Here is a 23,170-nt window from a genome sequence, read left to right as displayed (position 1 = left end):
TACTACCCACCCCAGTGGAAATCCATACAATTCAAAACCAGAAGTGTTATTCTCAGGGGACCACACAGAGATTGAAGTGTCATCTGCATATCACTACAGCATAATCTTAGCCACCTTTTATTTATTTGTAAATAGGCTGTAAATAGACAAAAAAGAAAGAGGAAAGATTAAATCTTAAATTAGACTTTATAAAGAATAATTTAAACATGACAATCATGTCGCATTAATTTTGATTTATTCTTGATTTACTGCAATTACTAAGTTATCTCTGTGCACCTTGAATTTCCTTGTTATGCTTAAAAGATCACAGCACAGATTGAGATAAATTGCACTATCATTTTGCAGACCGTAGAAAAACATAATTATCTGTCGTTTCCAACAACACTACAATGCCAATCTTCTTCTCCATCACATACTGTCACGGTCCGCTCGCCTCCTTTTGTCTCCTCCTGCCCTTCCTCTCCATCACTGGAGGTCATCTTATAATAGCTCTTGCTCAAAACAGAACTGATCTAACCCAGATTTAGATAAAGTACGCATGTGTATAGGGTGAAATGAAGGAGGGTTGGAGAAATTGTGTCTCAGGAAAGTCAAGTGTGTGTCGAGTGCGCGCACACAAGCGTGTGTTTGTGTGTAAGTGTGTCAGCGACGCAGGATGAGAGAGAGATTTTTCTGTAAATGGTCAAAACATAGACGGTAAGGAGAGACGCTGTGTCAGGTTATCGATCGGTCGAGTGCATCAGGGTCATCAGAGTCATCATGGGGAACTTGTCGGATCGGGTCGGACCTAAGAAACGGTTCGGCAGGGAGACGAGCTCTCTTCAGCGGCACCTGCTATCTGACTCTGGAGATGTAAGCTGTACTAATGTTAGTCCTGCCTCAAGTGTTTTTGAAGCTTTTGAGACAAAGATTCATTGTTCCTGATCTTACCACATTGTTTTAAGTAAAAAACATGGTATAAGAGGAAGTTCTGAAAGAAGACGGCATCATTTTTGTAAATTGCCTCCTTGTTGTCAGACTTTAGTTAGTGATGGATATAACTGTTAACTTGAATGAGACAAATTTAGCTTATCAAGTTTCCTAAGTGTTGAGCCAACAGTGAGTTGTGATCTGGTTTAAAAAGAACAGCTTTGTGACTTTCAGATCAATGTGACGCTGAGGTTATGTAAACAGCTGTTGCATCTGTTATATCAGTGAAACAGGGCTTTCTTTTTGAATATCCTTGTGTACTTGGAGCCTCTTAGACAAAGTTGATTGATGTCGATTAAGATGAGAAGAGATATGCAGCAAGGCACAGGCAAATTAGGTGAAATCACAGTGTGGCGGCTTGCCAAACAGCAAGGGAGCTCTGTGATCGGGCATACAAAGAAGAGTGTTGTGCACACAAATATCTCTTTCTCTTGCAAGGAGGTCTCTAAATGTCTGATTGTCCTCTGTGTTGTACGCAGAGGGTGACGCTTTTGTGACGTTTGTGGACACGCTCAATAATGGTACCATTTTGATGTGATTACAACGTGTTGGGGCACCTTTCCCATGACAAGAAAACTCATCTTCATAACATATTCATTGTAGACATTTAAGTCCCTGTTTGTGCACACAAATAGAGAACAGTATGCTTTTTGTGCATCTCTGCTAGTGTGCTTTATTCCTTTTCTTTAGGCGCTTCATTGACCAACCTAGCAAGCATGCTGTGACTTGCAGTCCACAGACTGGGTGTGAATGATGGGCAGCTTGGGGCTCTTGTCAGCACAATACCTACTTTATGGAAGCCATTCATAACATGGTCAGAGCAGGATCAGTGTCTCAGGGGTGTGATTGAACTGAAATGTACCCTCTTCATTCCAGTTCAGCCAGAACTTTAAGTGAACTTCACTTTTGCTCTGATTTAATTTGCGGGCACGGATTGGCAGGAGTGCACTGACAATGGCGATACATCTAAATGTAATCACTTAAAGACTTCCATCTTCAGGATATGATTGCATTTAGATCTACGACCACCACCAACTTATCCAGCAGCATTGATCTCAGTGATTAAAATGTTCTCCTGAGCTTTACTGAGCCACAGTTTGTCTCCCTGATGTATAAATTGTGATAGTTAATGGTAATCAGCGACCAAATTGATCACTGACTTTTATGGGAAGTAATTCCGAGTTAATAATTTATCTTTTGCCTCTGTTGGCACAGAAACTCAACCACCCCTTAATTAGGAACACCTGGTTAGCTGCTTGTTAATGCAAATATCTAATCAGCCAATCACATGACTGCATCTCCATACATGTAGACATGACAAGTATCACAATAGAGAAGAAAGATGATTCAAGTGATTGTCAATGTGGTATGGTTGTTGGTCAGAGCGTTTCAGTAACTGCTGAACCATTGGGATTTTTATGCACAACCATCTCTAGAATTTACAGAGATAGTCCCAAAAAGAGAAAATATCCCCTGAGTGCAGTTCTTTGGTTCCTTGTTGATGCCAGAGGTCGGAAGAGAATGGATTGCTGATAGAAAGAGCTGATGGAAAGGTAACAGGAACTCAAATAAACACTTGTTGCGACCAAAGTATACAAAAGCAATCTCTGGACGCAGCTAAAGCAGGAAACTGGCGTTGCAGTCACCAAAACTGGACAATAGAAGATTGAAAAAAATGTTGCCTGGTCTGATGAGTCTTGATTTCTGCTGCCACATTTGGATTGTAGGCTCAGGATTTGGTCTTAAAAACATGAAAGCACTGATCCATCCTGCCTTGTATCAGTGGTACAGGCTGCTGCTGGTGTGGGGAATATTTTCTTGGGTCACTTTGGTTTAAACTCCCTCAGCCTGCCTGAGTATTGTTGCTGATCATGTCCATCCCTTTATGACCACAGTGTACCCACCTTCTGATGGATACGTCCCGCAGGATACCACTCCATGTCACAAATCATCTCAGACTGGTTTCTTGAACATGACAATGAGTTCACTGTACTCCAGTGGCCTCCTCAGTCACCAGAGTTCAATCCCATAAAGCTCCTTTGGGATGTGGTGGAACGGGAGATTTTTGACGTATATGTTCAGCCGACAAATCTGCAGCAACTGTGTGATGCTATCATGTCAATATGCACTGAATCTGGCACCTTGTTGAATCTGAATGTTGCACCTGAGCGCCTCGATTCAGTTGGTACCACCACAAAAAGGCAAAAAAAGCCAATTGCTGCATGAACTCACTGACCCAGTTCTGTTGTGATATTACAAACCACCTGAAGCGACTGTTGCTAAGAAAAGCCAAACACGTCATGAAAAAACTTTCCTGTGTAAAACAGTACACGACTTCAGAAAACTTCCTGCCCGCCCTGTCATGTGCTTATCATCCTCCCCAGTGGCTACACGAAAGGCATCTGGCCAGGATCTCCACTTTGTATGCCCTTTCCATGGCAGCTTTGTGGAAGCAAACTACAGAGCTGGAAAATAGAGAAACAAACCAGAAATAAATGAATGACTCTGGGAAAAGCCCCCAAGCCGATAAAAAAATCAGATTTTGTGCTGTCCGCGTTTATGGAACATAAGACATATGTTTGAATTTGTGTGGTAACTTGCTCTACCAGAGACTACTTGTGAATTCCCACCAATTAAATCAGAAGCCATGGGAGGCAGCACTTCAGGGACTAGTTCAACTTTAACCTAATATGAACCAAGTTTGTGTGTATGAAGATGACAGACCAGTTGGCCCTTGATTGTATAGACTCTCAGGTCAAGGAGTTGAATTCTTTGCCCTCATTTAGTCCAGTCATAAGACAGTCATGCAGGGAGGCTACAGGGCATTACATCATCCTGACCTAAATGGACCCTCTGATGTAGTCCAGATGAAGTCTCCTTATCTGATGAAATGGTATAATACTCGTGTGTAACGAAATAAAATCAGTTCATGAGGTTTTCCCAGCAAACAAAATCAGAGAATTGGGTAAAAGAAATTAATTTGTTTCATTTCTTAATTATGTCTTAACTCAAGACACTGAACTGAAATTTTTCCTACCCCACTGGCAGATGTTCATACACTTTACAAGCAACTCATGTATCATTTCTGTCTTTTAATATCTTGAATAAGGCTCATGTTAAGTTCAATTACACAGTTTTTCCCCCTAAAATTAACACATAAAATGTGCTTTATCTCAGTTTTTACAGTGTTAGGCCCACTAACAAAATCTTTCGGCTTCATCCTCTGGGAACCATGAATTATTACACAAATGTTTAAGTAGTCTACCTAATGAATGTTGATTCCTTACATTTGTTTACTATCATGGAAGGCTACAGCAAATTACTTGGGATCTACACCAGTGGTCCAAATATACTGTAACTCTACCCAAGGAAATAAAGACCTTATGAAAAAGACTTAAGTTGCCATTGGAGTCCATGCGTGGGCTTAATTTCCTTTTCCTTACCCTCCACTTAAAAGAAGCTATGAGCTCATTAATCAACCTCAAAACAAGCCTAGTGCCTACAAGTGAAACCTTTTAGCAAACACCAGCATGATGACATGTTAGTCTAAAGGTTACAGGCCAGGGGTTACTGCTCACCGTGTGCTCCCTATGAAGTCAGCCTCTGACATTATAGCAGAGTGATAGACCTTGAGTTTTATTTTCAATTAGCTTGATGTATATACATTGTCATTCTCCGTGTATGAGAAGGCTCTGTGTCTCATTGCAGGGATTCTCTGTATGGAAAAGTGGAACAATGAAGACTAACAATACCTGACATAAAGGGCTCTTAATGCTGTTCATCATTCCTGTGACTGTATCTCTTTTCCAGCAAGTATCTGAAAAAGCACTTTGAGAGATTTACAGCATTGCTAGACATATGCTTCAGTGTTACTATTATTATCATGCACATGATGCCGCAAAACTAAACTACACATGCTCTCATATCAAGACTCTGAAATCATTATGTTTTGAATAAGTATGCACAGTAAAGTGAAAAGATCAGTCTCTCTACTCTGTTTTTCTTATTGTTTAACTCTGTTTTTTGAGTCATATCTGTTTTAAATCTGAATAGTCTATGCAGTCACCCAAATGCTTCCATGCATAAACCCCAGACAAAAATTCAGCCCAAAAAAGAAAAAAAATACTGCAAAAGCTTAAAATTAGACTGAAAAAATGTGGGTTTGGAAGATGTTGGTTCCATTTTGGCAGGCTGGATTTGTAGCCAATGGTGGTGCTATAGCTGGTATTCCTCATCTCTGTGTAAGGGGGGTTGTTGATAAATCAGTAGGGATGGGTGTCAATAACTGGTTCCTGTTAAGAATAGATTTAAAGTAGTTTCATCTGTTGACATCATTAGCTTTATCACCAATCTTTAGGACCATTCTTGTCAAAAGAATCAATTGCTTGGAAGATAAATTTAGTGGTATGGCTCCGTGCAGGTAGCTCCTCTCCATTTCACGTGCCTACGTGGAATATCAAAGCCTGAGCTGGGGAGACCTAACCCAAACTTTTTCCAATTAAATATTTGAAATGGGATATTTTGTATTTTCTATCAAATTTCAGTGTGTGTTATTATACTCTCACTATTGTGCCTGTTTGGTATGGTCAAGTCAAGTCAAAGTTTATTTATAGAGCACGTTTAAAAACAACCTTGGTTGACCAAAGTGCTTTACAGGGGTACAAAACAATCTCTGATACACTTTATATTAAGGAGCCAAACATTAAATATGCATAAAAAACAGAAATAAAATAAGCTAAGGATAAAAACAAAGTAGAGTAAAAAATAGGAAAGGGAATAAAATGTAAGGGATAAAAGATACAAAGATAAAAAGATAAAAAGAGATTAAAAAAACAAGATTACTCATTTACTTGGGATTGAACACCAAAGAATAGAGATGGGTTTTCAGTAATGTTTTAAAGTGCTCAGTTTGGTAAGAAAGAAACAAAAGCAGGCAGCTTAGCGCAGTGAACAGTTCGGCTTAGCAGAAAGACATGATTTTTTTGTGTGTTCAAAGATTGTTTTCTTGGTCTTTAAAGGCCTTTATGCTTTCAGAGGATGCAGTGGATTGATTGGAAACTTGAAAGAGAGAGCAGTAAATGATATATAACAGCATGTAGGGGTCAGATTTACAACTGGGCGCTCACTTCAGAAATGATACACAGCTGTCTTACATGTGGCGTGTGATAGCACTGCTGAGGCAAAACTGGCTACCCGTGAAAATGCAGGAATACTCTGTCCAAAGAAAAAGCCCTTTCAGCACCACTGAGACTTGTTAATTCACATGTCACATTTTGTTTGCTTAACACACATAATGAAAGTGACAAGCTATGTTTATGAGAGTCTGTGATATTTCCTGGGCGGGAGCAGTGACTTAGCGAGTCTGTGTTGTCAGAATGGGTAAAATCAAGTGTTGTATTTCAGAAAAAAAAAGATAAATGTTTCTAGTCTTACACTGTCTTTACTCCGGGCCAAGCTAAATAGCTACTCCATATCTTTGCGTTAATATTAGAAAATGTGGAAAAATCTACCCTTGAGTTTATCGCTGTTCCAACCTGTAGTAAAAAAAAAGGTGATCTGTGTTGACAACAGCACAGTGACACAGTGAAAACTCATCTGCCAGATGGCTCAGGGGGAGGGCTTCAACCAGTGAGCACTTTAATCAATCTGATTAAGGGGAAATGCTGCCTGTATTTTTAGCTACTCTACAGCAAGCCAGTAGCCATTCATTGAATTTTGTTTCATTAGCACACACGTTTATCTCCTGGATGGGTGGATTACAAACAGGGGTGATGAAAAGTTGGAGCCAGAGTAAGGGAACTATTAGCTTCTCTTGCTCATACTGTGTTTTGGGTAATGACTTGATTCTGCTGCTTAAACTACAGTTTGTTTTGGAGTAAGAGCGGCTTATTGTTTTAACTGCTGCAGTCTGGGCTGCTGACCGGAAGCTTTTAAGGACAAGAGGCCCAATTACGCTAACATGAAAATCCCTAATGACAGGCTTCTGCGGAGGCAGGGAGATTCCACTGAATCCCCTCCAGACTCAAAACAGTCCAAATTGGACTCATCCCAACACAAATGTGATGCTATGTATTCAAAAAGACGGCCATATACAGCTAAGAGTTTTTCTCAATGCTGCATGCATCCTAAAGTAAAGCAGCTCTCAAACAGGAGGACAGCTGTTCTGTCTAAACGCGTGCAGCGCCAACATTCAGGGGAAGCTCCAGCTGGCTCCACACATCTCCTGCTAAAACATGTGGTCTGTGACCGGCTGTCAACGGTTTACTCATTTGCTGGCATGACTGATCATTTATTCTGATGTAATACTATGATGTCTGTAATGTGTCTCAGTTAAACAGTGAGGCACAAAAATGTCCAGTTGTAAAACGGTCAGCTTTAGCGGTCTCCCAGCAGAGTATAGTTCACTTTAAAAATGTGAAACGAAAATGCTCTTCTGTGCTAATAATAAGAGCGGCCTCCATTCCATTCAACATCTCTCATCATCTTTCGTTTCCCCCTTTATGTGCACGACGCTGCTGAGTGGTTTACAGTGTGGTATGCACAGCCTCGTATTTACACACCCAGCTTCTGTAAACACTGGCTCTTCCTCTCTTTGACAGATTAGGATGTAAGCAATCATGCAGCTCTGAGACTTGAGCCCCACGATGACTCACTGAGCAGAGCACCCAGCTGAATGCTTTTCTGTTTTCATTAACATTATAAATATATGACTACAGTAAGACCGTGTAGTTTGTATACGTCATTCATTTTGATGCAGGTCCCTGAGCTGCTCATCTCCATATTTGCTTTCTCAAAGGTTGGGCTGTGTGGAGTTACCTGAAAAGAACTTTGTTTTGGAAAACCTGAACCTTTGCAGTCATTTCACTGAATGTATCATCCAAAACAATTATTAACAAACTCAGGCTGATGGATCTGGCAGACAGTGTAACAGACGATCCCAATCTGAAATGAGTGCATCACATCAGTTATGTGGAAATCCAATAAGCATTAAAAGCAAATGACTGCTGTCATTAACACGACTCATTAATATCAGACAACTGAAGGTTATGTGTCTGAGGATGGGACTACATGTCATTTCATGAGAAATTAACTTTGCACACAGCTCTGTCTTGATTTGGTGTATGCTGAAGATGTGTCACTTTAACGTCTTCAGAAAAATTAAATTATAACAATTAGTAAGCTAGCGAATCCCATTTTCTGAGTAAATTTGAACTCATTTCAAAAGTTGTCAAAAAGTTTCATCAAAGCAGGAAACAAGCTTGACTCAAACCCCCATAATGTCACTTATTTGTTATAATTTATTACATATCCCTGTTTTTGTTTCACTGACAAAGAGATGTATATTTGTGGTGATAAAGGTTTGGCTAGGGCTTTGTTTGCTTTAAACTATATGTTTAGGTTGGATTCTGAAAATGCAACCTACTCAGACTAAACACAGGCAGCTGACAACTTTATCTCCACTTCATAAAACAAAATAAAACGCTGCCAAGCTTCACTGCACTGTCTGTCATCTGTGCTTGTTTACATCCGGGTTGTGAAGCATCAAACCATAAAAGGAGGGTCCTTTAGCTGGAGCTACAGCCTCTGCTAGTGGTGGATGGCAGCACTGAATATTAGGAACAACATCTGATACATAAATAACAACAGAGATGCACTGTTCTAAGACTAGTATCAGGTACTGGTCCAAGGCGGACCAGGGAAGTAACTTCCTAGATTGATGACAAAAGGCCAGTCGATAACAGGAAGTATCGATAATTGTGTGGCCATAAACAAAGCAATGTAAGGATAATAGACAGAACAATAGAGATAACCAGTGTGTTTCTGCCTGGTTTTGTGATTGTCTGTGTTGAATTTTCTGCACATCCATTCTTAGTGTGAGGTATTTCTTCAGATCAGACATTTCTCTTTATCTCTGAATAGAATCCCTTGTGATGCATATTTTCATTTGTGTGGGGTCGTGGTCAGCTTTGACCTGTTGGTAACTGTAAAAATTCCCAGAAGCGTCAAAGTCCACTTCATCGCCTGAGAACCAGTGACCCCTGCACAAAGTTTCCCCACCACTGGTTCTATTCAAGTTGGGAGTATTTCAGCCCAAAGTGGGGGACTGTAGTGTTGCTATAAATAGAGCCCACCACAGTCTCAAATGTACGCACGTTCACAAAAAGTGAAAGCAACTTCCCATCAAGCCACTTCATGACATTTTCACCCAGTAGCAGAAGAAGGATTTGTGTTTACTTTTGAGAAAGTGTTTTGTTTTTGTATTCAAAGGTCCCTGGCCTCTGTTCATCTCTTATTAGCTGAGATTGGGTCCAAATGATGGATATCAAAGAACATGAACATTGATTTCTGTCTGCTCTGGAAAAGCTCCTATTTCATCATCCAGTTGTTCGACTGAAAACATTCAGGCTGAATTTCATAAATGCTTTAGTTTTTTACCATGGCTGTTTGTCCTATTCTGTCCTTTTATTTCTCAGTTCATTGATTTCTAGTCTAACTATTCTTTCTGCCTCTTCACTTACCTCATACATTCTTCCTTTATTGTTGAGCCGTTCCTTGAGTATTTTCCCTCAAGGACTTAAAAATAATGTAAGCTTTTTACCTTTATTTTTTACCGTGATTAAGGCTTTTTATCCTCATTACCATCACGTACAATGACAAGTCTTGTGCCACTAAACACTTAGTGCTTCCAGACCTTACAAAAGCAGCATCCCCATCTTCAACCTGACGTTGACTTCTATTGAAAGAGACAGATAGTTCTCGTGATAGATGCACAGCAGGTCACGCAAAAGCCCATGCAGCCAGGAAACAGACAAATCAACTATCATCATTATTCAGCCCTGACCAGGGCACAGAGCATCAAGAAAAGCCCTAAGGGCTATAGTCTGTCTCTGAGGACTTGCACAAAATGGAAAGAATCTTATTTGTGGTCTGACTCGTACCCAAAAATGTCAAGACACAAATGTTTTTCCTGACATCGCCTGAAGCAGAGCAACTGAGGTAGATAGAAGTAATCGAGTCGGAAAGAGGAGAAAATAGAAACTATACTTGAGCACAATGGGTTCCTTTCATGTGTGGCTTAAATGAGAGAAGAGAGGGATCATGGGAACTGTTGTTTGGCTGAAAATACCTTGGTGATACAATGGGGAAGGTGGAGAGAGAAGCTGATGTAAGTGTAAATGAAAGCCACATGCACTATTTAATCTGTTCTACAATCAAAAAGATAAGTTATTTAGTCTACCATTTGAAAAAAAAAAATTCCAGCCTTAATAGCTCAGCATATTCAGAGTTCAAACCATGTAAATGAACTGAGGGCAAAATGAAATTAGTTGCTCATTTATCATAATTATCTGAGGTTTTTGTCAAGCTCTACTGGCCTCACCAAATTATATTATTATTTTACATCAGGAGGCAAATTCACCAGTTATTTCCTCTTAACCCAACCACCAAAAGGAACAAAGTGTTTAAATTAGACAGAATATGGTAAAGTCACACCCCCTATTGATTATCAACTTGAGGTTTTCCATTCATCTCATCTGCTGATTGAGTAAACCAGCTTATGGTGTCAAAAAGATTTGACTGATTTTAAAAGAATTCCAACCTTCCCTTAAGTCAATCCATGAACCTTTTCGCTCCATCAGAGCCACCCAGGTCAATTTAAGTGCTATTTTTGTGTTGTGGTTGCCCCAAGGAGGAATAACAGCTCAGCCATGAAGGGGTAGACCACGCGACTTTAAAGAGCAAGGCCAACAAATTCTGAAGCGTGTAACATGTTGGAGCCATCCATCATCTGTTGGCTCACTTCTAACATATCAGCCTCTATCTGCCTGGTGTTGTATCATGAGCATGAGGGCTCAGCATCTTGATCCAAAGAGAGCATGTTTTTGAGATGAAACAGCTGGAAGTACACCTTACTTTACAATGTTTGATACATGCAGTGATGAGAAAGTTTGCAAAGAATGTCACTACTGGGCTTTGGAAAGCAGAAACCTTATATTTGGACACAACATAAGACCATTTAAAAAGGGATTTGGCCTCAGTGATGTCACTGATTGTTTTTTGTAGCCACCTGCTACATGCTACATATGAATGCAGGCAGTAGGTACTGCATACTGCTTTTAAATGTAGTATGACTGTTTGATTTTGGTTTTGCAAAGCAGGGGTAAAGTTGATCGCTTAGCTGCTTCTGTAGTGTCAACTTATAGGTTCAAATAGTTCACACATTGTTTATGTGTACCGAAATACTTTGTATAGAAATAAAACGCTACTTGTGACATGGGTATCGAAAGACCCACCTCCACCTATTTATTTCATTTTTTTCCAATACTTTACTACAAAGACTTTGGCATTGCAGTAATGTAGTTGCACTAGTTACACAGTAGGGGCCAGGAATACACCCCTAAAATTGAGCACTATTGCCATAAAAAAAACCAAACAAACAAACAAACAGAGGATCAGCAATATTAGCACTGTGCATTTTGGGAAATATTGTGCAGGGTAGACTTGTCTTTGCATACCAATTTTTTTCCAGAATCAGGGATTTGGGTAAATTGCATTGTGGAAAAAAAATACTATTTTGTTCCAGTTGGTAAACACATTTAATGTCACTTTGAAAATGGAAATTTTTCATGGGTGTCAATGGATCCCTGGGCTATTGGAGCCTGCCCCAAGTGGACATTAAAGGAAGTACTTTTGTTTTCATTATGGCACTGACATCTGAGGCTGCTACTAGCTGGCTTCTCCTGCAGACTAATGGAGAAATCTTGAGTTCAGAAGGATCTATTGTAGTATGGGTCTTTTATATCTTAGTTCCAATACCGATACTCTAGCTTTGGTATCGGGTTTAATGTCCTCTGTTACACAACATGTAATATAATATGTCAACTTCAGGCTTGGCAAGCTTGAAAAACATCTGAAGTACTGAGTCACTGTAGTTTTCTCCATTCACGCTGTTGTAGCTTTGCCCCTCAATAATGCCTCGACCTACTGGTGGTGATAGCATAATACCTATCATTAGTATGAATATCAAAAAGCAAAGTACTGAGTTGAATAGATCTATTCAATGGAACAGCCCTTTGTCATCAATCAGATCTAACTTTTTCCCAATACTATGATTGGATTGGTACATTCCTAGTTTGATACATACTTCAGACACTCAGGGATAGAGGTCTGGGCTGTTTTTCTTCACAGTATGGTCTTATCTTTCAATTTCTGGTGAAGGTCCCTAAATGCTATGGTATAGAAATACATTCTAACCAAATGGGCCCTTTCAACTGCATTGAAACAGTGTCCGAAAGGTTTTTTGCCATTAGATAGACATTTAACTTCAGAGAAGCTGGATTGGCCAAAAACAGCGCCTGACCTTAAATGTCCTTAACTTAAATAGAAAGAAATAGAAAGTCCCAAAGGCGCACTCCATATTTCTTTTACAATACCCCTGGAAAGGGTTTTTTGAAACAAACATACATCTATTTGCTGTATTAAGAATATTATTTTAGCAGATTGGTCTTCCTCTCCCAGTTTGGTCCTTGTGAAAAAAACAAATGGAGCCATTAAACTATTAGGAGATTCAGTCTGGACGTCAACACAGATTTTGGAGAGTTCCCTCGAGAGGTATCAGTGTCCATTCCAGTGAAAAGCTATGTGACCAAGCCATTCCATATCCAACTTTACCACCCCTCATCAAATATTCTTGTCTTCTTCCCAGCGGGGTTTATTGATTTGTCCTCCTTTAGAAAAGCCATCTTGCTGTTGGTCACGTACTCGTTTTGTCAGCGTATCAAATTCTGCCCAAAAGCCGATACTGGCCATTATCTAATTTCACTAATGCTAGCATTTTTCCTAACCCAGAGGGCTGTGCCACTTTACAGTCTGTGGTGTCATGAAAACAAAGTTGGGATGACAGTGGCAGGCGCAAAGAGGAACAAAAGAAGCAGTCTGTGACAGCACAGACTGTACCAGTATGCCGCTGTGATATTTTGTTGATTTTACTCTCCTGAACAGACCTCCCATTCTTGCATGTACTCGCAACACTTCCTCTGCCTGCCTCATATTTCTTATTTGCTGTTATTCTTTCTCTTATCTCCTATTTGTTCCCTCACTATCCAAACATCAGGAGATACTTCTTCTCTTCCCTGACAGGAGATTCCTAATTGCTCACAGTTCTTTTTTTTTCTTCCTCCAACACTTTCTCTCCTCTTCCCCCTCCCTCTCTCTGCCTCCCTCTGTCTCTAGAAGTGTGACTGCTTGCTCAGCCTGGAAGCCTATTCTGCCGACCAGAAGCGCCGCGTGTGTCAGTGCCTGAAGGACAACATTGACAAGCAGCTCCAGCTTCACAGGAGGGAGCCTTCCGTTCCTCATTTTGAGCAGGTATGACACATGGACGCACACATCTAGGAAGCATTTCCTGTTTCATTTCAGGCAAGAGATGAATCGCCAAACACATGAACACATGGTGTTGCATATATTTGTGCATGGCCCCATCACAGTTACCTCTGCAACGTCACATACTCACAAGAAAACACACTTAGTTTGTTGCATTTGACACTTGACTGTAGCCTGCTAACCATCTTTTTAACATTTGGCTCTTACATTTACTTTTTCCTGCTGACTTTTATCAGTCTGTTTTGAATAGTTGCAAGGCTCCAGCTTGGAGTCAACTCTGAGCATCGTAAACCCTCCTTTGCTTTATGCAGTTCAGTGTGTTCACAGCCTTGTTAGTGTGTAGTTATTGTGTTCATTCACAAAAAACTACACTCATACTCTGTTGTCACAATGTTTTCTCAGCCTGCTAGCTTACATGTGGTGTTGTGACTCAGAATCAGTGTCATTTTCTCTTTTCTTTTTGGATGTTTGTTGCCACTCTGTTGAGTTAACCTTAAAGCTACAACTTGTACTCAAAAATGTAATGTCTTTGGGATTCTTATGTATAACATTTACAGACCTGAATGAGGGATTGTGGGTAGTAAAGAGCTGTTTTTGTTTGTAAAAAAGAAAAGACAACAGACTAGTAGCTTTAGTGTTCTGTAAAACGGCTGAATGTACAAGGTTAAAGTGACTGTGTGGACTTTATTGGTGATACTTACAGTATCATTCACGGTTTAGAAAGAAATGATCAGCGCCAAAACTATTACCTCTAAATGCTATTTCTCAGTTTACGTTGTTGTGCCAGATATTCTTGGGAGGACAATAATTGATTTACTGCACGAAACTACACGAGTGATGTGCGGTAGATTTTTTATATACGGTAATCCAGAGGACTAACTACCCAGGAAGTCGCAAGCTATCTGCAGCAATAATTGATATGTTATTCGCACAGCTTGTATGTCTAGTAGACTGATTTAACCCTTTAATATACATATATACTCTATACTCTGACTGTGTTTGGTCGGATAATGCCAGTCTTTGAAAATTTGATATAATTTGCAATAATCACTATCTGAATAGAAATTGGCCTATTTTCTTTCAGGTGAACGCATAATGGTTTGTTAAATGTTAGCAAACACAGACGCATAGAGACGCTATTTCTTTGTTAGAGGAGTTGACCTTATGGTTGTATTTTGCTAATCAGTGCCTCTCAGTGTGTAGCTTTACTTCAAGAGGACTGAATTAGAAAAGCTAGACTCAAAATAGAGACGCGTATTGTAACAGAATTTTGTAAAAAAAAATAAAAAAAAGTAACAGCATAAAGACACAACAGCTGTAGTTGAAGAAGTAGAGCTGTATAAATGTGCAACTGTGAAGCAATGGTGCAGTGCTCAGGGTTTGCTTTGTGTTTTAAAGGGCACACTGCAGCTTCCACTTGCGCTCACTGAGCTCAGACGGTACTGATTTAGAGGTCTGCGGTCAACTGTGGCCCATTTTGGTCATCCAAGGAATACCAGGGAAACCTACTCACAAATTTCCTTTCCCTTTTTTTCTTTTTGGTCAAATTCTATTTTGGGATTTTATTTTTTTCAGCTGTGTAAGTGACTGACACTCAGTCAACACTAAATTAGATGAACCTTTCAAACTATGTTAGATCTCTTCAATGTAAACATTAAAGACTTTATTTTCAGTGTCCAGACCAAAGGTGGTGGGTCTACGTCATACATTAAAAAGCTCTCCATGAGGCGTCCTCCTAGTTTAACTGAGAGGTGATTAAAAAGGGATAAATGGCTTTGTGTGATGATGTCACACCTGTTGTACACGAGGGCTTCATTTCATCTTCACATGAAAGAAAGAACCAGAGAGAGATGAGCCGAGATTCTTTCATCCTTTTTCCTCTCCATGGATGTGTGTGTGTGTCTGTGTGTGTGTTTGGCCCTGTGCATGTGTGTGTGTGTGTATTTCTGCCTTTATCTGTAAAGACCGAGGATGAGAACTGATTAACCAGAAGTGCGAATGACCCAGAACTTGGCCTGTATTTGGATTATTACACAATAATTGAGCTACTTCCAGGTGAACTTTTGAACTTCATCCTTCTAAACAATACCTTAGGGCTTACATGTATGTACACATACTGTACCATTCCACAGAGCTTCCCTCACCTCTTTACAATCACTTCCTCTGTCGATGAGGTGCACCTAGCTGAAAGCAAAAACACATTTACACATGCTGCAGTGGTCAATACGTTCGATACCACAACAGCTTTGCAAGCATTCTCAGTCGCGTAAGTCAATGGGATTTACCCAAACATTATTGACCACCAGCATATTGATCAGCAGAGACATTGTAGAGACACTGCACTCCATTTGATATTTGTTGTACCATTGTCCTCATTAAGTACTCGCTCTGGTTTAGATGATACATCTTTAAACAGATGGAAAGGGATTGTGTTTTAGCCGTTTTCTTAAAAGGAGAGGCAAATTAAATTTAGAGCTCTTTCTTGTGCCCTCATCATTTGTGGGAACATTTCACAACAACACAAATAAAGTATTAAAGCATCTCCCTTACTGTATGTTGGCTACAGAATGCCTCTGCCTGGTATGTGATGGTATGAAGTGATATGACACTACATGAAAAAGTGCAGGGGCACAATGGTGCAATGATACAATACAGAACGATACAATCTGCAAAATACAATAAGACAGGTTATGACAGGAAACGAGCAGATGTGACATCATACAGCCCTACATGATACATTATGATAAGATATCAAACAAAAACACAACACTGTTAAATTTTACTTTATAATATGTTTTATAATATGATATGCCACCCTTACAAATGCTAGGTTACAAAAAGTAAGTGTGTTTGCATTACAATACATCCCTCTTTTGATGCAACATGTTATGTTACTGTACATACTTAAAATTATAATAGAATCAGATGAGATGTAATATGATATGATATGCAACAACTAACAGTGAAGTACAACAATGCACATTATGACAAGGAAAGACCTACAACTCTACAATTCTACTGTTTTTATTTAGCAGACACTTTTCACCAAAGCGATGTTAAACATATGGAAGAGTTTAGACCGGACCTGATGTTTCATTACATAGCACTGCATTATACAATACCATAAGATGTGATATGAGACATACAATACTATACCTTATATAGCAATACAACTGAATATGATGAAATAGCATATAATACTGGCTGCACAGTGGCGCAACGGTTAGCGCTGCAGCCTCACAGAAAAAAAGTCACTGGTTTGATTCCCAGCTTGGCCGGTGGGCCCTTCTGTGTGGAGTTTGCATGTTCTCCCCGTGCATGCGTGAGTTTTCTCTCACAGTCCAAAAACATGCTTATCAGGCTAATTTGGTCACTCTAAATTGTCCGTAGGTGTGAGTGCGTGCATGAATGGTTGTCTGTCTCTGTGTCAGCCCTGTAATTGACTGGCGACCAGTCTAGGGTGTAACCCGCCTCTTACCCAGTGACAGCTGGGATAGGCTCCAGCCACCTGCAACCCTGAGTAGGATAAGCAGTTCAGAAAGTGAATGAATGGAAATAAAATACCACTCAACAAAACACAATAAATAAAATATTCTCAATGTTCCTTTAAAACATTGTGGTGGAACACTGTATCAATTCTCTACATATGCATTTAAATCTCACAAAGCTCATCAAACACAGTGTGCCTGTAGTTTAAAACTTCCTTTTTTAAACTCAGATTATTTCTCTTTCCTTTTCTTTGTAGATTTTTGACATTTAGAAGAAAAGTTAGAATTAAACTGTGCTCTCAGGATTCACTCCTGTCCATGTAGATGGAATTATCGACACCAACACTGTTACACATATTCCCACAGAAACATGCAAAACTTCCATGCATGAATAACTCTGTCGGATTATTCCTGTGTACCATGCCTGGGAAGTAATGAGAACCTTTTTTTGTGTAATCATTTATTAAATGAGTGAATGGTGTCCTGAAGGCAAGAGAATACATGCTTAATCATAACATTTAACATCTTGACAAATTAGTTCAATTTTGATTGCATTTCTCTAGAGTACCTTAGAGGCAAATACTTTGTATTCAGTCAACTCAAAAAGCGTTTAATTTAATGCAAATCAGCTTTGTCAAGTACTGGAGATGTACGGAAATGCCTCTGCAGTGTCCTGAGTCTTACATAAAAGAATTTAGAGACATTTTAGATGTGGCACAGAATGGAGGACAAATATATAAAGATAGGGATTTGTAGATTTATAATGGTCCTTCTTAGACAAGTGCCTGGAAAAAATACAAAAACATAACATTTAAACCTGAAAAACAACAGTACAAAGGATAAACTCAAAAATGGTTGTTTTACATAAGCATTATTCAAGAACACTGCAGCTATTGGACATGGCAAAATATTCCCCTCTGTAGTGCTGAAATTACTCCATTGCTCATTGTTACTGCTGACTCAACACATGAACTTATTCTATCACCAGAACAGAATGTGTCTTTGATGCTCGGTGTGTGTATCCCTGCCAGTGAGTAAGACTCATCGCAAAGGAGCTTTAGAAAATTACCCATCGACTCACACATTTCCCTTGTGTCAGAAACAGCATTTGTCCTCTCATGCACAGAGTTGAGTATATCCACACTTAGCTGAGGCATGCACTTTGCTCTCGAGTTAGGTGTAAGTGTGCAGAGAGAGCAGATTCCACTCAAAAGGGAAGCGTCACACAGCAGAAGTCACAACCAACTATTCATGTCACTGTCTCCATTCATGTTCTCCACCAAACAGGGTTAGTCCGTCACTGTCAGCAGCTGTCTCAATCCCCTTCCCCCCAGCCCTGAAAGACTTCTGTTTGAAAACATTTGGACCTGAGCCTTTTCTATTGGAGATCTTTTAATCCTCAATTCTTTTTTTGAGAGGGGAAGTAAGAGCCATTTTTTTTCTCTTTTTTTGGTGCTTCATTTCCAGTCAGAGGAATGAGGGTGATATATTTATGATGACTAACTTGAATAAATGACTCGTCTTTTTATCTGACATGGAGATAGTCACAGAAAACTTCTGCCAGGGATTTGAAGCAGGTATTGTCTTAAGAAGACCTGCACAGAGAACTTGAGAACGGGTGGGACAGATTTGCCCAAATCTTCTGAAATGAAAAGATTTGGTTGCCTAAAACTCCAATGAAATCATGAAGTCTGATAACAAACAAACAAAAATAACATTTAAATGTTGAGTCATGATGATTCAGCTCCTGAGTAGATTATTGATTTCACATTACACATTCAGAGTATTTGATTTCAATAACATTAGTGGTTCATTTCACAGCCAGATGTATCATACTTTGAAGTTGAATCATCTCATTTAGGCTTATTCAACAAAGACCTGATTAAATATATGTTTTTACCTACCTAGAATAAGAATATATTTAATTACAACATTTGATGCACAAAGAATCAGCTTTTGGTGACTTCATCACACAGTGCGTCTGCTTTCAGCACTGTCTGCACTTCTTATTGCAGAATATGTGGCTGCATAGACAGTGACATTTAACAGTGAAATAACCTTCAATAAAATACACACTATTCATACTAGGTTGTATTCAAGCCTCCTAAAAGTATTGTAACTCTGACAAGTGTTTTTTCCCTTGCATTTCATGCTCATTGTCTCTGGTGACTTTAAGGTCACAGGTTTTATGGGAGTGAATTGAAAATTGCTTTGTTTTGCAGAAACAATACAGAGGCTTTAGGCTCTTAAGGTTGCCAAGCTGACACACACACACACACACACACACACACACACACACACACACACACACACACACACACACACACACACACACACACACACACACACACACTTCTTTTCTGACAAGGATTTTATATTGCAATGTTTAAGCTGTCAAATATGTCACATTTCAGTTACTGTTGCCATGAAAAAAATGTAAAACAAGGCTCCTTTGGCAGTTTTCTTTCAGTCACTTCTCGTGACACCTGCTATGCCACTGCAGTTTGCAACTTCACATGTATTTAAAAGGAAAAAGTAAATTTGGCTCTTAGATTATGGTAATGGATTAGTGTTAATTTCAGTCTTTTTCAAAACTGTCTGACCCCCCACCCTCCACCTCCTGATCCCAAAACGGGAGCTTTAAATCAGAACATCTTTGAAAGAGAGTTCAGTTTTCAAGTTTCCCCAGCCTTCAGCCACACTCACAAATCAATGTGACATTTTTCCATCAAAGGGGAGGTTCTTTTAAGCTATGCTTTTAAAATTTGCCCCAATACAATTTTTTTGATCAAGTCTAACAAAGCAGTTTTTATTTTGTGTATTTATGTAAACTGCTAAGTTATTTCCTGTCAGGAACAAACTCTTGCTCTTGTGGTCTGGTATTCTGGTATCCCACTGCCATTATAAGTCTGTTACTTCCTTCCTTCCGCCACACTTGTCTGCGCTGCATTAGCCACAGGGCTGCTGGAGAAATGTATTTGTTCAGCCACACACACACACACACACACACACACACACACACACACACACACATGCTCAAATAAGAAGTCAAGCAAGACTGGCTACTTCGAAAATGACAGCCCCCACTTCATCACCCACAGTTAGCCTTTGATGAGCCATGCTAGCACCCCATCTTTGAGTCAGAGGAAGTAAAGTTCCTTGCATACATTTTCTCCATGACAGAACGACCATCATAAAAAGTGCAAAAAAAAATGGTTGCTGCCAACGAACAAAGTGTGTCTTTGGAGCTTCGAAGGCAGCTTGTTCTTCTTGTTCTCTGGCTGTCTCATTTGACATTTATGAGAATCTGTTTTAGCTGCTGGAGTGGTTATAATACAGCATTTATGTTAGGGGAAGCAGTGACGCACAATAACAAAGACCCTGTCTTGTTCCCCTGCTGCCTCTTCCCCTCTCAACTCCTATATTCATGAGGAAGTAAAGAAAGTGGAGGTCTCACTATTACTCCGTCTTCCCCCTCTAACATGTCACAACACCTCATATTTAATGACACATTAAGCTCTTGTCAGATAGGAAGTGCCAGTGAATGTGCATTTTTTGAGCATCATATCTCACTACGAGGACACACTGAATCTTAAGCAGCAACACAGAAAATACGCTGATATCTCCCACTGAGTTTTGGATGTATCTGAAAAACTGGATGATTCACCATTTTCACTGTTTAAGTCCACAAGATCTTTCAGCACCACACGCACTGCAGTGTCCTGAATGTGTCAACTCCTCAGGAAATGGCCTAACACAGCATTCCCAGGTGTGCGTGTCATGTCACTGGTTTTATCACTTTTATTTCGACAGATGCTGTCTAACATACCTAGACTGCTTCCTCCGTCTGTGTGACACATTCTGCCACAGGCATCAAATAATGAGCTGGTGTGTATTGCTTTTTAATGATCAATACACAAAATCTGCCATAACGTTGTGACAGCCTGTGACACAAGCAGCAGAGCCTTTCAATTCTGGACTCTTCATCCTGGGATCCAACATCCAACTCACAGGCCTGCTTTTGCTCTCCATACCTTGGTCACCCCTGACCCTTTCGCCATTTCCCTGCTCTTCTTTGGGAACTTAAGCTCATAATTCATTACTGCACAGTAGAGCCAGGCCGATTAATCGGGCCGATTATGCCTGTCACTGATTAATCAACATCAGCCAAAATGTAGCGGATTATAAAAAATTTTGCTCCGCGGAGATTCTGTCACTCCTGTTCCTGTGTGTCTGTGCGTTGGGCTGTACACTGCCCGAGTGCCTGCCCCCTCTGTCCACCATTGTGTAATGTAAGACTATAGAACAGCGTTTTAACGTTGTGTTAGTTGCTTTTTTGAGAGATAAACAGAGATAAATGGCACTGTTTATTTACACGTCCATCAGTATTTAATGTAAGACTATAATACGGCGTTTTAACGTTGTGTAAGTTGCTCATTGCGTGTTTACAGTTTGACTTTTTTCTCTACTTACTGTGTTTAAAGTTTGACTTCTTTATTTATTATTGTGTTTACAGCTTGTTCTTATTTATCAGTGGTTTACACTACAGTTCTTATGTTGGCAGTTTTATAATTAAAGTTCCTTGTTTTAATTTAATAGTGTTCTGTCTCTGTCTTGAATCATATGGATATTATAATAATTTGTGTTCATATACAGTATATATCCTGTGAATATCAATGAATTTATTATATATATCAGCCGATATATATTGGATATCAGCTTTGTTTTGCCCCCAGTATTGGTATCGGCATCGGCCCCAAAAATCCCATATCGGTCGGGCTCTACTGCACAGTGTCCACTTGCTGCCAGTTCTATTTGCTTCATCTATCAATGGTCAAATGGTAAACAAAGTTTATGGATGAGCAGCCACTGAACTCTGAGTCTATTTAGTTCCCCAATTGCGGCTTTTTTCCCACTTTATTTTTGTTTACTAAATCACCTGTGAAGGAGCAAAATCTTAGGACATGTGATTATTAAGACTTATATTTTAGTTGATTTGTATACACGCCTTGTTCAGCAGTCGACAATATGCAGACACCGTTTTATGACATCATCAGTTACAGCTGGAGTGCATCAGAACGGCATGTCGCTAGATCGTTTTTTAAGAAGTTTTCTTCTAGATTCTCATGACATATCTGTTTAACTTGACACTGTTGCATAACTTACACACACATTTGCACACACATATGTCTCGATTAAACAATATTGTGAAGACGTTGGCAGCATGCCGAGTGTTTTTTTTTTTTCTTGGCTTGGTTGTACATGTTAGTCGGAAATTGTATATTTCTTCCTTCTGACAGAAGACCAGGTCATGAATGTGGTGGGACCACGTGAGTAACCTGCTGAAAGAGTGAAAAAACTGAAACCTTGTTGTGCGAGGAGAAATAGACGTGGCTTAAAGGAGTTAAAACATGTTTCCTTAACTAAGTAATGCTACCATTGGACTTCTATCAGTGCAGCTTTCAGCAGCATGAAAAATGGCCCAGAATTCAACAGCACCATCCCGAAGCTGTTTAGAAAACACTGCCTTCCATTTCGATATGACATATCATTTTGTATGACAGCTAGTTTACCTGATGTCATGCAGCAGTAGGACCTGTCTATGTGTCACTGTTTGACAAGAATTATTGCCACATGTACTGACAAACCGGTACTGAAAACTGACTCACGGTGCATTAGGGGACATGGTGTTGGCAATGACATTGATTGACGTTCTGTATGGCACAGTGCATTGTTTCAGGATTTCAGTTTGTTGAAACCTGGGGAGAGAGGACCCAAAACATGGACATGTTGGTGTTTTATAAGTCAGCATTTCTGAACTTTTCAGCCCCTCAAAAGTTGGTTAGTGGTGTATTCCGTAGAAATAAACTAAAAGGCCAATCCAACAACAGACAAAACCAAACCAACTAAAAGACTTAAGAAACTTAATCTGTGGAAAATAAAGAGATTTCTGAATTTATTATCCTGGCTTGGCCACCTCTTGTGACTGTAAAGAAACCTCAAAACATATAAAACATTTTCTATTTTAAAAGTGTTTTTGAAACTTTAACCTCCTTTTTGTGTATGAATTACAATTATTAATGAAATGTGTCATTTTAAACAGTTTTTGATTTTGGAAGTCATTTTGCAACCTCAACTTTGGTAACCACTGATCAGATATTTGTTGGGACACCAGACATGGAGCTTGAAAATGGGATGACCCCTGTCAAATCTGGATGTCAGATCCCCTTACACTAAATGCAACCTTCTATTAAGGGAAAAAATGCCCATATTGTACGAAAAATAGTGAAATTTCTCTTCTACACGTGTAACAGTATTTTTCACAGAAGTTT

General features: G+C 39.6%; 1 protein-coding gene across 1 annotated transcript in view; it reads left to right on the top strand.

Annotated features, from left to right (window-relative positions):
* The first annotated feature begins 704 nt into the window (after positions 1-704).
* rgs3a (regulator of G protein signaling 3a) overlaps positions 705-23,170 on the top strand; it is a 95,646-nt gene continuing 73,180 nt past the window's right edge. Inside the window, exons 1-2 of the mRNA XM_074690207.1 lie at positions 705-852; positions 13,201-13,335. Of these exons, the coding sequence (XP_074546308.1) occupies positions 760-852; positions 13,201-13,335 (228 nt within the window). The 5' untranslated portion in view covers positions 705-759. The remainder of the gene's footprint in view (positions 853-13,200; positions 13,336-23,170) is intronic.

The sequence above is a fragment of the Halichoeres trimaculatus genome, unplaced genomic scaffold (assembly GCF_033239565.1).
Source record: "Halichoeres trimaculatus isolate MK-OKI-2021-1 unplaced genomic scaffold, fHalTri1.1 fHalTri1_scaffold_16, whole genome shotgun sequence".
Taxonomy (NCBI): domain Eukaryota; kingdom Metazoa; phylum Chordata; class Actinopteri; order Labriformes; family Labridae; genus Halichoeres; species Halichoeres trimaculatus.
Note: the sequence above shows the minus strand (reverse complement) of the source record. Positions and strands in the feature narration are given on the sequence as shown.